This window comes from Hakea prostrata, chromosome 9 (genome assembly GCF_041222555.1).
Source record: "Hakea prostrata isolate BN-2017 chromosome 9, UWA_Hpros_2, whole genome shotgun sequence".
In the NCBI taxonomy this organism is placed as follows: Eukaryota; Viridiplantae; Streptophyta; class Magnoliopsida; order Proteales; family Proteaceae; genus Hakea; species Hakea prostrata.
This window is the reverse complement of record NC_142608.1, coordinates 64,713,513-64,734,009: the sequence shown is the minus strand read 5'-3', so window position 1 is coordinate 64,734,009 and position 20,497 is coordinate 64,713,513. Positions and strand designations below refer to the sequence as shown.

At 38.0% G+C, this 20,497-nt stretch overlaps 2 protein-coding genes, 1 long non-coding RNA gene and 1 pseudogene across 3 annotated transcripts; 3 read left to right on the top strand and 1 right to left on the bottom strand.

The window, feature by feature from the left end:
• The first annotated feature begins 19 nt into the window (after positions 1-19).
• LOC149006127 (Ribosomal protein L23/L15e family protein) lies at positions 20-5,075 on the top strand. Its single transcript, XM_089168008.1, has 3 exons — positions 20-127; positions 3,936-4,089; positions 4,188-5,075. Exons 2-3 carry the CDS (start codon positions 3,967-3,969, stop codon positions 4,590-4,592), a joined length of 528 nt encoding a protein of 175 aa, XP_089024134.1. The 5' UTR covers positions 20-127; positions 3,936-3,966; the 3' UTR covers positions 4,593-5,075.
• Positions 5,076-6,223: 1,148 nt separating this feature from the next.
• On the top strand, positions 6,224-8,922 carry LOC149006126 (cationic amino acid transporter 5 pseudogene; annotated as a pseudogene).
• Positions 8,923-12,793: 3,871 nt separating this feature from the next.
• On the top strand, positions 12,794-14,929 carry LOC149006125 (cationic amino acid transporter 5-like). The gene has a single exon (XM_089169215.1). It carries the CDS (start codon positions 12,840-12,842, stop codon positions 14,616-14,618), a length of 1,779 nt encoding a protein of 592 aa, XP_089025341.1. The 5' UTR covers positions 12,794-12,839; the 3' UTR covers positions 14,619-14,929.
• Positions 14,930-16,619: 1,690 nt separating this feature from the next.
• On the bottom strand, positions 16,620-19,684 carry LOC149006124 (uncharacterized). Its single transcript, XR_016175646.1, has 2 exons — positions 19,053-19,684; positions 16,620-17,748 (listed from the first exon to the last, which is right to left on the bottom strand). It is a non-coding gene; the product is annotated as an uncharacterized LOC149006124 (long non-coding RNA).
• Between the last annotated feature and the right edge of the window lie 813 nt (positions 19,685-20,497).

The following is a 20,497-nucleotide window of genomic DNA, read 5'->3' as shown; positions in this document are numbered from 1 at the left end:
CATTCTTTATGAAAATCAATTTTCTTCTTCTTTCTCACTCTCAAACCCTATACACGACTTTCACAAGAACGACTGTTCTCGGTGGCTGTATATTTCTCAAGTCTTGCTATAGATTCGTCATTCTAAGGTAAATTTTCTGCATAAAATCTCTTGATTATTTATTCTTTCACCCATTTTGATCTTTTATGTTTTGCTTTTGTTTTGTTTATCATGGAATTTACATTAGATTGTATTCTAGAGTTAGAATGTTAGATTATCTGATCTACCTCCTCTGATTTTTTTTCTACAGAAGTTTTCTACCCCACCTTCTGCTTCACGTTTCTATAGGTTTTACTTTTAAGACTTGTTGATTTTAATCATTGAGATATCATGTAACTATGTGTTCGAGGAAAGTCCCCAATGGTAGAATCAGAATCCAGGTCATTCTCTCTGTTAACGTTTTGCTTTTCTATTTTCTACACAACTATCATACTATAATGAACATCAAAGTTTCACATACTAGATCCTTATAGCCCAACAGAGAAAGAAAAAATAAATACTAGATAGATAGATAATCTGAAAAATTGGCATCAAACTCAGAACCAGGATAATCTTCCTGTTGGAAGCCATAGAAATAATCCTCAAAATCATTCTCAGAGTGATATCGGTTTGAAGTATAAAACTCATCACCAGACAAACCCAGATTCCGCATCAATCCAACCAGAATGTCCATTAATGCCAGCATTGCTGTAGTTTCTGTCATCCTTTTCATCTTCATGATCAGAATCATCTGAAGAAGGTTCATCATCAACACCACCCTCATTGTTCACACAATCCTCCTTGTGGTTGTCTTCGCTATCACAACCGAACTGATTGTAGTAGTATGAATAATCTGTGTTCATCATCATATCATAGTATTCATCTTCCTCGGCCATTTCAGGTCAAGCTGCTGGTTTAGACTTGTTTACTAGAATAATTTGAAGAACAATCACCAATTTATAGATGAAGAGCCTGTACAACTGTATACATCTCTCTCATCGAGGAAGAAACTAATAACAATTTAAAGCGTTAGCGTTGGATTTGAAACTTGAATTTAATACTCAGATGACACAAATTACAAAGCTAACTCTTCATTAATCTGCAACTTGTGAAGAGATTAACCATTGTTGCATTGTTTTAGGATTAATGCTATTAGTATTTGTAGTTTCCTCTTGATTCTTTTAAGTACAATAGTTTAAAAAATTTCTTCACATCATTAAAGTGGTATTTTGTTCAGTTGAAGAGAAAGATCTATTGGTATATAGTCTTTTTGATCTATTGGTTTATGTTACAGATGAACGCTCACTCATACGATAGCTATATCATATGCTAGATGTATCACAACTGAGTGCCAATTGTGTGCTAATTGTACAGTATTATATCTATAAGTATTATGACAAATCTCATTATATTTAATAAAAATCAGTTTTCCTGTAGCTTAGGATTCAAACAAAACTGAACCAATTTACACTCTTATATTAAAGTAAATATTGTTTCAACGCAAGAAAAGAAAAGTAAATAATGTTCTTATGCCTATTTTCTGGGTCATATAATCACATTTTAATTAGAACTACTCCAAATCCAAAAATGATAAAAATCAAAATTTGTCTGTGAGATTTTTCCTGTTCTAGACTTCTATCTAGTAAATAAAAATAGATATCCAGATATAAAACACTCACAAAAATGAAAAATGGTCAAAAAATAAAATAAAATTCATAAAAAATACTCTTAATTTTTCTATGAAAAGATTTTCTGCTAGATCCTCATCGCTCTTGAGGATCTTCGACGGTGAAGCAGTCCGGCAGATGGAGAGAGGGGTTGGATTTTTTAAATTTTTAAAATTGAAAATCTTTGAAGGTAAAGAAAAAAAATTATATTTACATTTAGTGTCGCGCCTTTAATCCCAACCATTGAATCTTGTTTTGTAAAGATGGTGTAGTCTGGACCAGTTGGCCTGCCGCAAATAAAAATCCCTTAAAACCCGTCCTTGCTTGGAATTTTTATTTGGGGCAGCCAACCGTGGCTGCCTCCAATTGTCAAGATTTCACCAGACTTTTCAAAAAAAAATCCAATGGTTGGGATTAAAAATGTGGGATATAAACGGAAATACATTTTCCTTTTTTACTTTCAAACGTTTTCTATTTTAGAAATTTACAAAATCAAACCCTGATTTCCTGATTTCTTCCTCTGGATCCGATTCCATCCTAGATAGCGAACCATGCCTGTATACCTTACGGTCTTACCTCTGTTCAAAGAAACCAAATGCCCTAGTGGAGTAACGGGCAGAATACATTGGCTTCAGAGATGAACAGAAGGAGCGGAAGCAGCTGAAGACCCTCTGTTGAACTAATAAAAAAGGGGTAAGTTATTTATATCCAACCTAGAACGTTAAATCTTCTCCTAATTGGAAAGACTGTGCAAGCTTCAACGGCTTCGAAACCCTTTATTTCTCAGATTCATCTCCTCGCAAAGCCGCATAGATCAGATTTAGAACAATTTTGTAGTGTCTTACCTCATTAGCTCGTGTGGGTTCTTACCCGCAGTGGCGATCTCTGCATCTAAGAAAATAAGGTTTGAATCGTTTGAGTTTCTAATGTGCTGGTATGATTGAAAAAGTGTGTGATAAATGATGCCATTTACGCTTTGGGCTGATTGTTCCTGTCCAAAAATAAGACAGGTGGAGCATAGACACAAAATTATTTGTTTTTCCATGTTTCTGATCTTCAATTGTGATGCCAATGAGATTTTGGTGTTTCTGTAACATTGTTCTGTTCAATGGCTCTTCTCTTCAAGGTTTGAATAGCTGTGGTTGCAGGAAGCTGTTGTTTGATATTGATGTGCTGGTCTTGTAGTTCTGTTTAAAGAGTATGCTGTTTCCAGTATTTATATTTCTTTCTTCAACCAGGAATTCTTTTAGTTTTTGCTCATATGATACTCTTTGTTCTGTCGATTTACAATCATTATGGTTGCAATACTGCTGTTAGCTTAAATAATATTCTCACTATTTAGCTGAAATAGTGTGTTCTTTTGACCTTTTATTTTTGGACTTCAACTGAGATTTGAGCAATATTCATTGACATTGCATTCTTGTATTCTGACTAGCTCCTTTCAAAATGACAGAAAATGTAGTTATTGGGGTTTTTAGCTGCACAAGCCTTTTTGTGAAGTGAGTGTGTACCCATGTTTTCACTCTTGATGTTTTACAATGAAACCTTACTAAAAGGAAAAAGGAAAGGAATCTAATAACTTAGGTTCTACCAGAAGAAAGTGCAACTCAACCTAACAACTACCTATTAACAAGTTCCTAGAATCAGAACAACCACATAGGAGCACAGTTACAAGTCCACAAAATAGAAACTGCTAAAAATATCTGGAAGCTGCTGGAATTCTCTAGATTATTACTGCTGAAACACAAACAGGATAGGTCTAATAATCATATCAATTAGCTTATTTCCCTGTCTTCTTTTGCTGGCTGCATCAGGAAGGTAGGTTCTTCTAATATTTGCCGAGGAAATGAAAGAAATTGAGGAAAAGGTGGATGCATGGTAGATCAACATTGGCCAGGAGGTGAGGTAAAATGAAACATTGGGAGTTTGTAGAGAGGCAGGGCAAATATAAGATCATTATGGAGAGTTGTTAAGAGCAAGGTAAAAAACAAGCAAGTAGTTCATAGAAAGGAAGTAGGATGTGTAGTTGAGATTGATTAGGTTGCAGTTGTTAGGATAGTGTGACAACTCTATGTTGAGTGTTGAGCTGACTGCCTCTTAGGTATTTTATATATAGACAGAAGAAACCTACTAGAATACTGATGTTCACTAACTTACTTTTCTTTAATGCTACTTAAGGAACGGATGGTGGATAAGTGAATTTCATATACTTATATTACCTCCCATTTAATTTTTATTGTTCATATGCAGTAATTAGATCATCAACAAGGAAGGAAGCAACATGGGCAGCAGGTTGGGAAGACGAGTCATCCATTTTGCTAATCTCCCCATAAAGCTTCTCATGCCTTCATCTTTCAACAACATCACAGAAATTGCACTCAAAACTATCCCTTCAGCTTCAAAGGTGATTTATGGGCTATCAATAGTTTTTTCTTTTATATATTTAAACTCAACTATTATATTTATTTGTTTATTATTGCTTCTTTTGTTTACATATAAAAGATTGAAATCAAGAGAGTTCTTGAATCATTGTACGGCTTTGAAGTAGAGAAGGTCCAAACATTAAACATGGAGGGTAAGAAGAAGAAGAGAGGTGGTCTACTAATTGCGAAACCAGATTACAAGAAGGCCTATGTAACCTTAAAGACTCCATTATCCATCTCTCCAGATCTCTTTCCAATGCGCATAATCGAAGAGGAGAGGCAAAGAATGAATAAGCAGTCAAAGTCGAGCATTGTTGAGGAAAAGGAAGGGAAATCTCATTGGCTTGATGGCAAGGGTGACAGCAGATTTAAGCCTGAGAAGCAACCTACCATGCAAGGAAGACACAGAGGCCGTGGTGTTCCTGGTGATTCCAATGCTGGGACTGCTAAATTCCCATGGAGTAGCATGCGCTCATCAAAGTAGTTGGATTCATAATTCTATAAAGTTGATTTTCTATATTTTCTGGTTACTTGATTGTGGAATTCTCTAGTTGATTTTAAGCCTCCATTTGTTTATGGATCAAGTTGACACAAGTAGAGTCCTTCACTTTAGTTGGAAATAATTGACTATCATTACTTGAGTTAGTACTCTTTTACCTTCTGTCTGTTCTCTAAAGCTAGAAATTTCTTGTGACAGGCTTGCTTCAGAGGAATCTGTATTAACCCTTTGTTTGTCCTTCAAGAGACTTTGGGAATATCCAACTTCCTTATGTATCTTTAATTGAACGACAGAAAGTTTTATTGAGCAAAATTTGATAATTTTCTACATTTCTATTCTATAGCAGGGGAGCCTTCCAAGTTCCAACCATGATTACAGAACTGGTTTATTCTTGAGAGTTGAGAAATCATTTATTCCAAATTTGAGTTCCTTTTTGTTAGAATATTATGAAATTTTAGTTGCTCAAGCAACATTGACTAGTCCAATCATTTTATAGTAATGAGTCATTTATTGTCATCCTGGATTTTCCATTGAAACTAAAACTCTTTCTCCTTAATGATAAAAGAGAATTGCAATGTGTTTCTTGGGCTTATTAATCAGTTGTTATTACATTTACTGATGTTAGAATGATGTATATAAATATCCTTCTGGTTTTTTGTGTAACATATTTATTGGTCCTTGGCCAATGGCCAGTATACATGATGTGATCTTAATCAAGGATGGTATGAATTTGATGCCATCACAATTCACATCCCTGTAATTCTTAGCCATCTGAGATAATTCACATTAGAATATTTGAGCTGTACGATTTTGAGTTTTAACTTGATATTGTCTTCTGCTGCACCTAAGAGAAGAATTCATTCTGGTTTTCATGTCATACTTGGTTCTTGATCCTTGGTTCTGTGAATTTCGTGTGATTTTTTCTGCAGGGAATGTTTGAACCTCTAAACAGTTCAGTGGCATCCATATCTTTTGTTTCAGATTACAATTGTGTTTCAATTATTATAACTATATTGTTTGTCTTGGACAGTTAAAACTGTCTTTATTTATTTCTTTTTGGAAAAAGGTAGGAGGGGTGGGAGGGAGAGAGCAAAAATCAGTATGATTTTTTTCTTGCCATGCAATTTGAAGAGCATGTCATGTAGCCCATACTTAGCATACAAGTGTTCTGGTGTTGCTAAAGAGCAGGAAAAATGCTTGAACTACAATACTATTTGAATCTCATATCATGTCTCCAATGGCAGAATATCCAAGTTTTGTGAGGTACCATCTGTATTAATGTTATATTGCTTAGCATACATGTGTTCTGGTGTTGCTAAAGAGCAGGAAAAATGCTTGAACTACAATACTATTTGAATCTCATATCATGTCTCCAATGGCAGAATATCCAAGTTTTGTGAGGTACCATCTGTATTAATGTTATATTGCTTAGCATACATGTGTTCTGGTGTTGCTAAAGAGCAGGAAAAATGCTTGAACTACAATACTATTTGAATCTCATATATTGTCACCAATGGCAGAATATACCATCTGTATTATTGTTATATTGCTTAGGGGATGTCTCTCCCTGCCATTGTGATCTTTGGATATTTCTGGTTTTGTAATTCAAAGCCACTGTGAATGGAAGAAAACAGCCTCCATCTCCTCTGGATGTATCATGATTCACGCACTCCAAAGATTCAAACTCTCTTACACTAAAAAACAAAAAACTGATGAGTGTTTATCAAATTTGTTTAATTAATTTGTACATATTTGTTGCACCAACTATTAATTTCAATAAGTAAATAAAGTTGACTCTCCTTGACTGCGACAGTAGGTTTTTGTCTGTGAATCAGAAAACCTCCTCAAAATCCATAGTTTCCATGAGTTGATGTCATAAAACCACAGCTCTCTGGGATTTATCCACCCCTTGGGATCTGCAAAGCCCATATCCTCTTGGTTGATGTCATTCATTTGTTCTTTCCTTGATGTATTTCTGAGTCTGGAACTGGTTGCTTAGGAGGCTGTGGAGAGAGTTAAGTGCATGTGTGTGTGAAAGAGAATCAAGTCTGTAAACTTATCCACCTCTTGGAATCTCTAAAGCCCAAATTCTATCGGTTGATGTCATTCCTTTTTCTTCCCAAGAAAGGTCTTCTTTGGTACCTGTATTCATCAACTGGGCATAAGGACTAACACTTCAATCGATTTCTTCCACAATATGCTACGCCAAAAGCAAAGTTGAAGACAAGATACAGCAAAACACTCTCATGGGTTCACCAGAAGAATTGGGCAACGATGATAATCAGCCTAGGAGTTACTGGAGGTGGAGCAAGCAAGATTTCTTTCCTGATCAATCCTTCCAAAGCTGGAGCAGCTATAGAACAGCACTCTCACAAACATGTTTTCGGTTCAAGAACAGACTCACCAGCCGATCTGATGATGCCAGTGAGGTCGGGGAACTCCGGAAACAAAGCGAGAATGAAATGAAACGGTGCCTGAACTGGTGGGATCTAACATGGTTTGGGTTTGGTGCTGTCATTGGTGCTGGAATCTTTGTCCTAACAGGCCAAGAAGCTCATTATCAAGCAGGTCCTGCTATAGTGCTGTCCTATGTTGTTTCAGGCCTTTCGGCGATGCTGTCTGTCTTCTGCTACACAGAATTTGCAGTTGAAATTCCGGTGGCAGGAGGATCTTTTGCTTACCTGCGAGTTGAATTAGGAGATTTTATTGCTTTCCTTACTGCAGGAAACATATTCTTGAAGAGCATTGTTGGTGGTGCAGCTGTAGCCAGAGCTTGGACTTCTTACTTTGCTACGCTTCTGAACCGCCCCCCTAACTCATTGCGGATTTTAGCCCCTCATCTAGCAACTAATTTCAACCTCTTGGACCCAATTGCTGTGGCAGTGCTGTTCATCACTGCAACACTTGCAATGTTAAGCACCAAGAAGACATCAGTCTTCAATTGGGTTTCAACAGCATTAAACACAGCAGTTATATTATTTGTGATAATTGCAGGATTTGTTCATTCAAACCCTGCCAACTTGACACCCTTCTTTCCTTATGGGGCAAAAGGAGTCTTCCAAGCTGCTGCAATCGTTTATTTTGCATATGGTGGATTCGATAACGTTGCCACCTTGGCTGAAGAAACCAAAAATCCGTCGAGAGATATTCCATTGGGTCTGCTCGGATCCATGTCAATAATCACAGTGATTTACTGCTTGATGGCCCTGTCATTGAGTGCGATGCAGAAATATACAGAGATAGACCCAAATGCAGCCTACTCAGTTGCATTTCAGGGTGTGGGGATGATTTGGGCACAGTACTTTGTATCTCTAGGTGCACTTAAGGGAATGACCACCGTTTTATTGATGAGAGCACTTGGCGAGGCTCGCTATCTCACTCACATCGCAAGGTCTCACATGATTCCGCCGTGGTTTGCTCTTGTCCATCCAAAAACACGTACACCCATCAATGCCACCCTATTGATCACCATTTTAAGTGCCTGTATTGCTTTCTTCTCCAGCTTGGATATCCTATCAAGCATGGTATCCATCAGTACACTCTTTATTTTCGCAATGATGGCAATTGCACACTTAGTAAGGAGATACTATGTTAGAGGAATTACTCCTCAGAGAAACCTCTACAAGCTAGTAGCTTTTCTGCTGATCATCATTGCTTCCTCAATAGGTACTTCAGCTTACTGGGGCTTGAGGCCTGATGGTTGGTTTGGTTATGTTATTACTGTTCCATTCTGGTTTGCTGGGACGCTGGGGATCGCAATATTTGTGCCTCAGCAGCGGACTCCGAAAGTCTGGGGGGTTCCTCTTGTTCCTTGGCTGCCATCCTTGTCCATAGCAATGAACCTGTTCTTGATGGGTTCTCTTGGGTCTCAGGCTTTTGTGAGGTTCAGTATCTGTATGATTGTGATGCTAGTTTACTACTTGTTGGTTGCTGTACATGCTACTTATGACCTGGCTCAGCAAATTGCAAACCCACATCCAGCAAAGGTTGTGGAAGTTAACAACAGAGGAAATGAAGAAGCTTAATGCCGGAAGAACTTCAAATTCCATCCACTTCCAACTTCATCTAACGTGGCTTATAGCAGTGGAAGATGATGATATAGTATTTGTAATACATGTCAAATAATTCATTGTGATTTTCAGTTTTCATGCTAAAAGCTATATATAATATATGCCCCAAAAGTATCCAGATTAACTAAATTGGTTGCAGTATCCATTTGAACTTAAATGTTCAAGTATTAAACATGTATAGCACACGTACAAATCCATTATTCTGTATTAGATTGTTTAGTTACTTGAAGAAATTAAGAAAAAACATATCAAATTGAACTAATCTAAACTAAGTGCGCGAACTAATCTAGTATTTGAAGGACTAATAGTTAGCGGAAATGAAAAACATATCAAATTGAACTAATCTAAACTAAGTGACTTGAACTAATTAAAATATCAAGTTAGTTAGATCCATTAGGGCTCCATTCACGTAGAAATATATATATTTTTGAGCATATATATATAAAGGTTATGATTGGTATAAAATTTAAAGCATCATTGGATCATTGTTAATTAAAAAAAAAAATCAAATTGTAGAATAGATATATTACCAATTTTATAATTCAAACCCTAACTAGGGAGGGTATGAGATCATTTAAGGGCATGTTTGGTTACATGAGTCTGGAGATTTCAAATATCTAGAGATTTCAAATCTATAGATTTTAAATATATGGAGTCATAATTTATAAAATTAACTGCTTGGTTAACTGAATATGCGGAATGAAATCTGTGGATTCATTTGTGATTTTTGTGAATGCGCAAGAGATTTTTGTCTTATAAGTATGAGATTAAGAGTTCCAATCTCTTGGGGTCAGAATTTCTTCCCTATAAGGATTCGAATCCGAATCCTTTGAAATGCCTGTGGAAAAATATGTTATCACGAGCAAACATATAAGACAAAAAAATTGTACAATAAAGATCAAGTACAAGAACTTACCCACTTTGAATGACACAAGCAACTTTCTTGTTGAAAAATACATCATGAACGGTTGTGATACATGAACAATAATTATCAAGGTTTAGATGTATTGTGGGCACTTTCTTTAAGGTATTTAAATGCCTCAATTTTTGTGCAATCTGAGTGGCCATGCGTTTTCACATTCCCAAGATCGATCAACCCTTCCATAGGGGTGCAAGTTTGGCCCTAGTGGCCTTGACCCGCCCTAAGCCCGCCCTGAGCCCGAATAGCGCTTGGGCTAAAGATTTTGGCCCTAAGAGCGGGTTAGGGCCAAAATATTCTGGCCCTGAACTAGGGCCAAGGGTGGGCCTAGGATTACTCTTTGGCCCGCCCAGCCCATCCCGGCCCGTCCCTAATTTTGGCCCTGATCTTGGCCTTGATTCTGGCCCTGATTCTAGCCCTGATTTTGACCCTGATCTTGGCCTTAATTTTGGCCCTAATTTTGGCCCGATTCTAACCCTGATTTTGGTCTTGATTCTGACCCTGATCTTGTCCCTGATTCTGACCAATTAATGATTAACCTAAAGGGATTGGTTATAAAGGAAGGAGCAGAATTAGAGCTTTAGATATGTATCATGCCCTTTAAAATGCAACATATTTTAACCCAGTTTTTATCTCTGTTACTTTTCAGGGCCTACTATATGGAGGAAATGACGCTCTGTATTAATCAACTTGTCTTTGTGATGAGATTTTGATCTCGACCGTCCATTTCAGTCGAGATTCCTGATGAATTTTTGGTCGTAGGTTGAGAACGGAACGAGATCGAATCTCCCGTTCCAACTGGTTCGAATCCTTACTTGGTCTTTAAGGTTTGTCCATTTTATTTTTTTTTTTGTTTTGGTAAACTACACTTTATTCAAACGAAGCAAACAAGCGCGGTAAATGAATGAGGACCGTTGTGGCAGACAATGAGCATTTGTTGTTCGTATGGTTCTTTTTCGATGCATCTGGCATCTAGGCATCTAGAGATCTGATCTTTGTTTTTGAGCATTTGTTGGTTGTATGATTCTTTTTGTATGTTCTTCCTTTTGCATACTGTTCTTTTTCGATGCATTTGGCATCGTATTCTTTTCTTTTTCGATGCATCTGGCATCGTATTCTGTTCTTTTTGATGCATCTGGCATCGTATTCTTTCTTTTTCGATGCATCTGGCATCTCGTACTCATTACAAAAAAAAAAAAAAAAAAAATTGGCGACAGTTTCAAACCGTCGCCAAAAATGTTTCACTACGCGTTATAACCGTTGCCGAAATTGGCATCACGGAAAATCCGCGACGGTTTTTGGTGTGCGACTGGGAAAATACTTTTGGCGACGGTTACTTATAAAGCGTCGCCCAAACTTTCATTTTCAGCAACGATTGTAGATAAGCGTCGCCGAAAAGTATACTATTGCACAACGATTTATCTTAAACCGTCGCCAAATATCACAAACATGACCCATTCAAAACCACACTATTACACAACGGTTTCTTATAAACCCATATCCCATTCCTGTCTCTTCAAGGTTTTGCCTAAAGTTGCCATCAAAAAGTCCAATAGTTGGAAAGTTCTGCACCCCGCAAAAACCTATTGATTCCAGCTGCTTTAGAAAGTGATCCATTCGGCAAAATGGATCAGTTGCACACACTCCAGCAAGAACAGGTACTTTCTTGACCACCTGCAAACCATATCCGGATTATACTAATGTGAATCCTACGTACGAAATAATTATTGTTCCTAAGAAGAGAAACAGGGTCTGACTTTGCTGGTAAGGGGTATCAAGCTCAAACCTGTTCATAGAATCATGCAGTCCATATATATTTTTTTCACATCTTACAAGAAATGATAATAGTTATGAAGATATTGCATAATTTCAAGGTTCCTCTAATGGCCAGCAGTTCCTAGGAAGGAGACCCACCTATTGGGCGCGCTAGCTGTGGGCGGGGGTATTCAGCATGATATTCAGCGACGGTTGCAAGTAAGCGTCGCCGAAAATACTGTATATAGCGATGGTAGCTCATAAGCTGTCGCGGAACATATTATATTCGGCGACAGTTTTCATGCCCAAAAACATTATTGTTTTCAGCATTCAGGCATTTTCGGCGACGGTTTGTAACGAAAGTATTGATTTCCCTACATTTAGCTAACAGGGGTGGCCTAATCCTAATATATGGCAACGGAACCGCCGGAAAAAGGGCGCAAAAAAAAAAACAAAAAAAAAAAGGTCTAGTTAATAGTAAGAAAAGGAATCCAAATGAAAAAAGCTTTATGTGATACATCGGGATTATATACGTCTGATTGTTTATGGGTTTGAAGCCCTATTGCACGCACCTTAGGTCTGATTTAAAAAACTTGCTTCTTTTTGAAGTGGTTCTCTAATATGGCATTAGTCTCATCACAAGGTTTTGAGAAAAAATGAATGATATAATGTAAATGTGACTGATCTCTGTACACATGTGGGTCTTGATCAATATATTTTCTGTCACCCAGAAAAGTAAAAACTATAAAATCAACTTCTTCAAAGTCTTCACATCACCATTCGCGATGTCTACCAACATTATCTGCGCGCAGGTCTTCTCTGAAAAATTTGGTTGCATATCCACGCCTTTTCTGAATACAAAAAAAGGGGTTTTATTTCCAGGTAAATTGGTCAAGCAAAACGGCCATTGCTGAATTTGTATTTTGGATTTTTGCCTATTTGCTCAGTTTGACTTCTCAATAGGGGAGAGAGAGAACAGAAAAGTCAAGTAAAAGTCTCCAGAACTAATCCATCTCATGGGAATCTGGCAATCTGCAAAGCCCAAAACCTGTTGGTTGATTGTCAATGTTTTTTTCTTACTTCCTCGACATGTGTTACCATTTATAATCAAAATGGTTACAAAGACTAGTTCCAAACTGAGATTTAAAAAGAAAAATGCACAATTAATAATCAGACAAATCCAAAGAGCCAGCCCATTTTTTCAAATAATGACATTGAAGTCATCTTTCCCTTTGACTTGAAAGTTAAAAGTTGCAACCGATCTGACAGTCTTGTAACAAATATCTAAAACAACATAGCATGTGCCCCACTATCACTAGAAACAAAAAGAATACTTCAATCATCAATAATTCAGATACAATAACAAATAAAATATATCAGTATCTCATAGGAGATTCTATATAGAGTAACATTCAAGCTTAAGTTCACTTCAATCAATTGATGAACTGAAATTGAAGTTGAAGTTCAGATAGATCAAATTATTTTCTGATGGGTTCAGGAGAGAGATTGGGCAAGGATGATATCCAGCCAAGAAACTATTGGAGGTGGAGCAAGCAAGATTTCTTTCCTGAACAATCCTTTCAAAACTGGAGCAGCTATAGAACAGCACTCTCACAAACATGTTTTCGGTTCAAGGACAGACTCATCAGCCGATCTGAAGATGCCACTGAGGTCGGGGAGATCCGGAGACAAAGCGAGAATGACATGAAGAGATGCCTCAACTGGTGGGATCTCACATGGTTTGGGTTTGGTTCTGTCATTGGTGCTGGTATCTTTGTCCTTACAGGCCAAGAAGCCCATGATCATGCAGGTCCTGCCATAGTACTGTCTTATGTTGCTTCAGGTCTTTCGGCCATGCTCTCTGTCTTCTGCTACACAGAATTCGCCATAGAAATTCCGGTAGCTGGGGGATCATTTGCTTATTTGAGAGTGGAGTTGGGAGATTTCATTGCTTTCATAACTGCAGGAAACATACTCTTGGAGAGCATTGTTGGTGGTGCTGCTGTAGCCAGGGCTTGGACTTCTTACTTCGCAACACTTCTGAACCGCCCCCCCAACTCGTTAAGGATACATGCACCCAATCTAGCAAATAATTACAACCTCTTGGACCCAATTGCAGTAGTAGTACTGATGATCTCTGCAACACTTGCAATGATAAGCACCAGGAAGACATCATACTTCAATTGGATTGCATCAGCAATAAACACAGTGGTGATACTCTTTGTGATAATTGCAGGATTTATGCATGCCAACACTGCCAACCTGACACCCTTCTTCCCCTATGGGGTGAAAGGAGTCTTCCAAGCAGCTGCAATTGTGTATTTTGCTTACGGTGGATTCGATAACATTGCCACCATGGCCGAAGAAACCAAAAACCCATCAAGAGATATTCCAGTAGGTTTGCTCGGATCCATGTCAATAATCACAGTAATTTACTGCTTGATGGCCCTGTCACTGAGTATGATGCAGAAGTATACAGAGCTGGATACAAATGCAGCCTACTCTGTTGCATTTCAGAGTGTGGGGATGAAATGGGCAAAGTATTTTGTAGCTCTAGGTGCACTCAAGGGAATGACCACTGTTTTACTGGTGGGAGCACTTGGCCAGGGACGCTATACTACTCATATTGCAAGGGCTCACATGATCCCACCGTGGTTTGCTCTTGTCCACCCAAAAACAGGTACACCCATCAATGCAACTCTCTTGATCACCACTTTAAGTGCCTGTATTGCTCTCTTCTCCGGCTTAGATGTCCTGTCAAGCTTGTTATCCATTAGCACGCTCTTCGTTTTTGCGATGATGGCAGTCGCACTCTTAGTGAGGAGATACTATGTCAGAGGGATTACTCCTCAAAGAAACCTCTTGAAGCTGGTAGCTTTTCTGTTAATCATTATTGCTTCCTCAATGGGTACTTCAGCTTATTGGGGCTTAAGACCTAATGGTTGGTTTGGTTATACAATAACCATTCCATTCTGGATTTTGGGGACGATGGGGATCTCATTTCTTTTGCCTCAGCAGCGGACTCCCAAAGTCTGGGGAGTTCCTCTTGTTCCTTGGCTGCCATCCTTGTCAATAGCAACAAACCTGTTCCTGATGGGTTCTCTTGGCTACCAGGCTTTTGTGAGGTTTGGTATCTGTACAATCATAATGCTGGCTTACTATGTGTTCGTTGGTGTCCATGCAACTTATGACATGGCTCATCAAATGGCAGGCTCAGATCAAGCAAAGGTTGTAGAGAACAATAATGAAGGAAATCAGGGGGCTTAATAGAATAAGAATCTTGAAATTCCATCCACCCACCTACATCCATTGTACCTTAAGAGCAATTATTTCAACTAGCATATTGGAAGATGATACAATATATACTAATATGTGTATCAAATCATAAATTATCTTGCAGTTCTTATGATATCTAGGGTAAGCCATTTCAAAAGAAATGAATTATCATGTTTGGAATGATTCAAGATGCAATTAGGTCATATTCATCTAATAGAGTGTATAAAGTAAGCATGCACCACAGAGCTATTAGTTGATTTAGATGACATGACAGTTCCTGCTATCTATGCGAGAAGTTGCTGAGACCAAATGACAGCATTAAGAATAAATAACCTAGAGTTCATTAAATCCTGCATGTAACAATGCAGCATCCTGGGTTGAAGAAGCAAGAAAGAGTCAATTTTCCCCCCTTAAACTGGATTTAATTATTGAATCAACATGTAATTCTGTGGGGAACCAGTCTCAATCTAACATGGCACCTGGGAGGGGACCTTAAATAGTAAAACAAGTATATCTTGACAGTACTACAAAGTTGCATAACTTGCCATCTTAGGGAGTTGCATGTTGCTGCAGCATTGTTTCAAGAGCCAAAACCACAGGTTTTCTCTTCTTGGCATCTAATATTTTTTGGATATCATAGAGGCCTAATGTGAATTTGAATCCATACAAGATTGCTAATACATTTTCTAGTAACTAAGATCTTTGTTTCAATACTCAACACGAACTTCAAGTTTGTTCAGTTGGCTGGTAAAGTGATAAAGTCATTTCTAAAAGCAAGGATGTTATTTTGAGGGAATCCAGAGTAGGCACTTTGATGAGTATCGGTGGTACCAACCAGAGGATAAAACAGCAAGGACAATAGCATCAACTAGATCAATAACCTTGAATGCTTGGATGCCAGTTGACACAGTTCCAATCTTTTCATGAAGCTGGTATTAATCTCCTTCCTGTCTAATTGGGATTTTATTTTAACTCCTCAATTCATGGCTAGAGGAGAGACTGAAAGCTAATAAGATGACAGGATAAAGAATGCCATTCACGTTTTTCAATGGCCAATTCTATCAATTCATTTTAGTTAGGCTCTATTCTTTTCTAACTACTTCACCACTTGCCTTCTGATAATTCACTGAATTTCATTAGAAGGAATTACTTTATGGACATTAGAAAATTTTAATTAAGTAGGTTCCATAAAACATCCCAAGACGAGCGTTTCATCTTGCAGTCTGGAGTTAAGAGATTAATTCCTATCCAAGATTATTGGAAATAAAAATTTTGCCCTGGTGAAGGTAAATGTAATAAAAATGTCAAAGAAAACTAGGATAAGTGGCATCTTTGGCACAATTTCTCTATCCTATGAAACTAAAAACAGCACCTGCTTCGAGTCTTTACCCCCAGGAAGAATGTTTTCATTAAGAATTTAAACTTGACTTTTCACCTGAATGTACAGAGGGACAATGGAATATTATGACCATTAAGACCACCTTTAAACCATCAATACCATTATGAATGAAAAGGTTTCAAGCTACTGCATCTGCTGCTGAAGGTTCTGGTCTCCAATCTTAATAGCTTTTGTTTTCCCTAGATTTAGTGATTCCTTGCTGACTAAATTATGTCCAAAGTAAGTCTGCAAAAAGGAAAAAGTCAATAAACCATGTAAGTTATGTTGCTCCCCTGCATAAATGACAGTGACATACAGATCAGATCAGATCAGATCAGATCAGATCAGATCAGATCAATTTTCTCACCCGCCCCTTTTGATCTAATATTTTCTAGTTTTATATGAAAAAGCCTCAGTTTCTCCTAGGACATTTATTAGTTAGATTCTTATTCTTAAATTCATCAATTGGTCTTCTAGGTCATTTATTAGATTATTTCTCCCATGTTTCCATCTGTTGAAGTTTGATTGGTTGATTGAATTGATCTATTTATGAAGCTCTGTAGTACCTTCTGTTTCTGCACTTTCTATATCTTGTGCAATACTTTCTGTTTCTGTACCTTCTACATTTCTGCAAACCTTATCCTTATGCACTTTCTATACCTTCTGGCTTTGCACCTTTTACAGCATTTGCCATTCCTTCTGCTGCCACTTCAACTATTTCAGCATACATTTTGCTTCTGCTTCTGCTTCTGCTTCTGCTTTCATGCCTTCTACTGTACCTTCTGCTTTCAACCATCCCTGTACTTTGGGATGCATGCCCGGATGATCATCAATATATACCCGGGATGATATATTCACAGATAGGCTAACAATTAAGTTTGTTCCTTGCACAAATACAAATATAATTTAACTGCAAGTAAGATAGATTGCCTGATCATCCCATTTATAGTTCCCATGAATTGGGACCACGGGGTGAGGACGGAGAACCAACCTGAAAATTTTTCTTCCCGACGATACTTTCCAACTTGATGCACTCTTCTAAGTTTATAGTTTCCACCAATCGCAAACCTTCCAACCCCTCAAGTTTAGTAAGCTTTTTACACCCCTTCAGTTTAGCACCTCATTCAAACCACTAGTCTCCAATGCAAAGCTGGGGTAATGCTCAGCATACTTAATGCTAAACGAAACTGTAAAAATTATGAGTAAGAAAATTCCAGAGAGGACAGTGGGAATATGACCTCCATAACCCAATAATACTGATAGATCTCATCAACATATTCAGCTACTTCCAAGATGATTAGCAGTATCATCAATACTTGGTAGCTGTTCCTGTTTGACACCTTCAGCAAGCTCACCTAAAACCTGCCATAAGAATTAATGCCAATTTCCAATATGAAATCATCGACAGAGAAGAAAGAAGCAGTAACAGACCTTCAGTAGGCCCCAGCTCTCTAGCCCCCACTAGCAAAGAAGTAAATGATCCTCGACGACTGCCTCTGGTTCTAAAAGTCTTATCTGTCATAATGGTTGAACTTGAGTTGGCAATGCCAATAGAAGGGAGCTTTTTGCAGTCAGGTTGATGTGAAAACACCCCAGCAGTCTTCTCAGGAACTGAAGCCTCAATTACTTCCTCTTCTTTGTCATTCGTTAGATTCGCAGTAGCAGATGAAGAAGAATAGTCTGATTTATGGCTGAAAGCCGAAGCCTTCTGGGAATTGGAGGATGTCTTTCTGGTTCTATTAGCTGTCAGTGACATGAAATTTTGTAATAAAGAACACAGGAGTGAGAGAGAGAGAGATATTTCAAACTGCTTTTCAGCATCGACCAATAAGTAAAGCTTAGCAAACAGACGAGCATCCATCCAAAATTAAAATTTCTATTATGCCTAAATAACAGATGTAAGAAAGGCTTAACGACTATAACTGCAACTTGTTGCTTATGAGAACATAATATACTTTATACAGCCAGCATTATTAGTCTGGGTGCTACAGTAATTATTTACAGTGCAAGAGTTTACATCCACCACAGACCTCATAAAAAATAAATTAGAGGTCACTTTGGAGTTTAGCTACATATATGAGGAATTATAACATCTCTTACAGAGTTTAAAAGCCCTATTATGTAGTCTGCATCCTTATAGGCCTCAAAGAACCCTGATGAAGCTGTAATTTGATCAGTTTAGGTTGTGTGATGAGTCTCTTATTCAGTCCATACAGGGTTAAGATGAAACCACTAGATCAAGCTTAGGCGAGATTTGGTATGACTTCTACTTTGTTGCTGATTAATTTTATTAAATAGTCAACAATATATATTTTTGGTCATGAAATTGAAATTGTTGTGGTTGTACCAATATGAAATATTCCAAACACAAAAAAAAAAAGAGGGGAAATTCATTTGGAATTCCAACTTTTCAGAATAGATTTACTACAGATCTTTAGGAAGGTTGTGGTAGTGAAGGCAGTGGAGGCAGGCAAGGCGGGGAGGGGGGGCACCTGGTAGTGGACAAGGGAGGGAGGTGTTTACTGTATGAACCCCCTACCAAATTAATCATTGTTGTTAAACCACCAATCAAAGATAAGTTTTGGCCTCTTCAGCCATTTCAGAATGTCTGTTCCATTTGATTTTTATTCCACTGAAATAAAAGTTCAAAAACCAACCAAAAATTTTTCCAAAATAGAAATCTTACCAAAAACTCAGCATGATCAGATTGGAACACTTTATTTATTGTTAGTCACAGCCAATAAGGTTTTGTCCACTCTGACGACCACCAAGCAATTAGCTGATGGCCCATATTTTGGAACTAAGATAGATAAGTGGTTCTTATTCGGCCTAAATTGGTTGAATCTGGATATTAGCTCCTAACTGGTTAGTCATGTCACTCAAGTCAACCAAGACTGATAATATAAATTTATGGAGCTTCAGTCCTCAAATTAAGATCAAACCACTAGGTACTTGTACGCAAAGGTACTAGGGGGAGGGGGAGGGGGGGGGAGGGGGGGGGGGGTGGAAGAAGAATGCAAACAAATTAGACAGAAACTGAGACACACCTTGACTTGTTGTTTTTACAATGCACTTGTACGCAAGGTACTTCGACCCATAGGAACCCTAGAATATGCAAGTCACAAAAAATTGATAGAACCTATGAAATCAAAACATAGATGTTAAGAACTAAAAAACAAATGGAAAGATAGTTCCAAAATATTATTTCTCTTAGAGACCATTTCCAGACTCAGTACTAGCAACCAACTGATCACAACAAAGCAACCTCGCCTTTGTGTGAAGGCCGGCCCTTGTAACATGGGAATAATAGAGCTCTGAAATTCCAGGACTACCAAAAGATTCATACCAATACATGAAGTACTAAGAGGGCATGATCTAAAACTGAAAGAGTATGATTGAATTCGCTTTCTACTTTAAATTAGATGCCGCCTCCATTTCTATTCTGAAGTTCAGAGGTTGAAGACGATGGATTTTCCTCTTCTTGGCTCGGTCGGTCAATTCTTTGGAATCTTCTTGTCGATCCGCCGTTTGGTATAGTCTTTGTTCAGCTCCCGTGTCAGTGGCTGTTGGTATCTCTTGATAAAAAAGCTATTGCGCTCGTCTCTCTGTCGAAGAAGTCCTTCGTTCACTTCCATTGATTGCTTTGGCTGGCGACTTACGACTCGGGAACAACCAAATAGGGCACTTCTTATTGGAATTCCGAAACGATCTAAAAAAATGGTTATACCTCCTTTTATACCGGTATACTCCTCTTCCCGGCCTTCCTCTCGGTCCCCCTTGGGTTGACCGTAATCGGGACTACCGCTGGTTTGGTGTATCGTTGGTTCGAACTGGGCCTTGAGTTGAGCCTTGGTCTGTTTGAGTGAATTGGGCTCAAATTAAAATTTTGAAGAAGTGTACTTTGGGGTAACGAAACGGCCAGGCCCATGATAGATGTGTTAAATGGGTGGGGTCCAAATACAAACTATGGGTTAAGATAAATGGGTGGGACATTGGTTTGATGGGCTGGATTGGGCTTTGAGTCTTGAAAATGGAATGGATTAAGAAATATGGGTTAATAAAATGTGATGGGCTTGGGGTTAAAGAAATAGGTTGGGCGCGAGGTGGGTCTTTTAAATGGGTAGTGTCTTCTTTTTTTTTTTGGTAACCAATGGGTAGTGTCTAAAGGCAGACCATGGGTTAAGAGAATTGGGCTGAAGATTGGGCTAATGAGGTAGGCTGGGCTTGGGGTTAATGAAATAGGTTGGGCCCAAGGGGGTTTCTTTGGGAACCAAGCGGCCCAATCTGTGAAGTAAAATTGTGTGTTTGGAATTGCATCAGTTGGTTTTGAATAGGTTCAACACTACTTTTAAATTGTAATTTCAGCTATCCTATCCATTTATTGACACTATTAAGTATCTTGAGTAGATTATGATCTTTCTTATTACAAATCTTGGAGTTTTTTTCTATCCATGCATAATAATAAAATAAAATAAAATAAAAAACCATAGTT

What these genes read in the sequence shown, in the direction of transcription:
- LOC149006127 (XM_089168008.1), top strand. Translation starts at nt 3,967, where the DNA reads ATGGGCAGCAGGTTGGGAAGACGAGTCATCCATTTTGCTAATCTCCCC. An exon ending in CTATCCCTTCAGCTTCAAAG is followed by an intron (nt 4,090 to 4,187) that starts GTGATTTATGGG and finishes TACATATAAAAG; the next exon opens with ATTGAAATCAAGAGAGTTCT.
- LOC149006125 (XM_089169215.1), top strand. Translation starts at nt 12,840, where the DNA reads ATGGGTTCAGGAGAGAGATTGGGCAAGGATGATATCCAGCCAAGAAAC.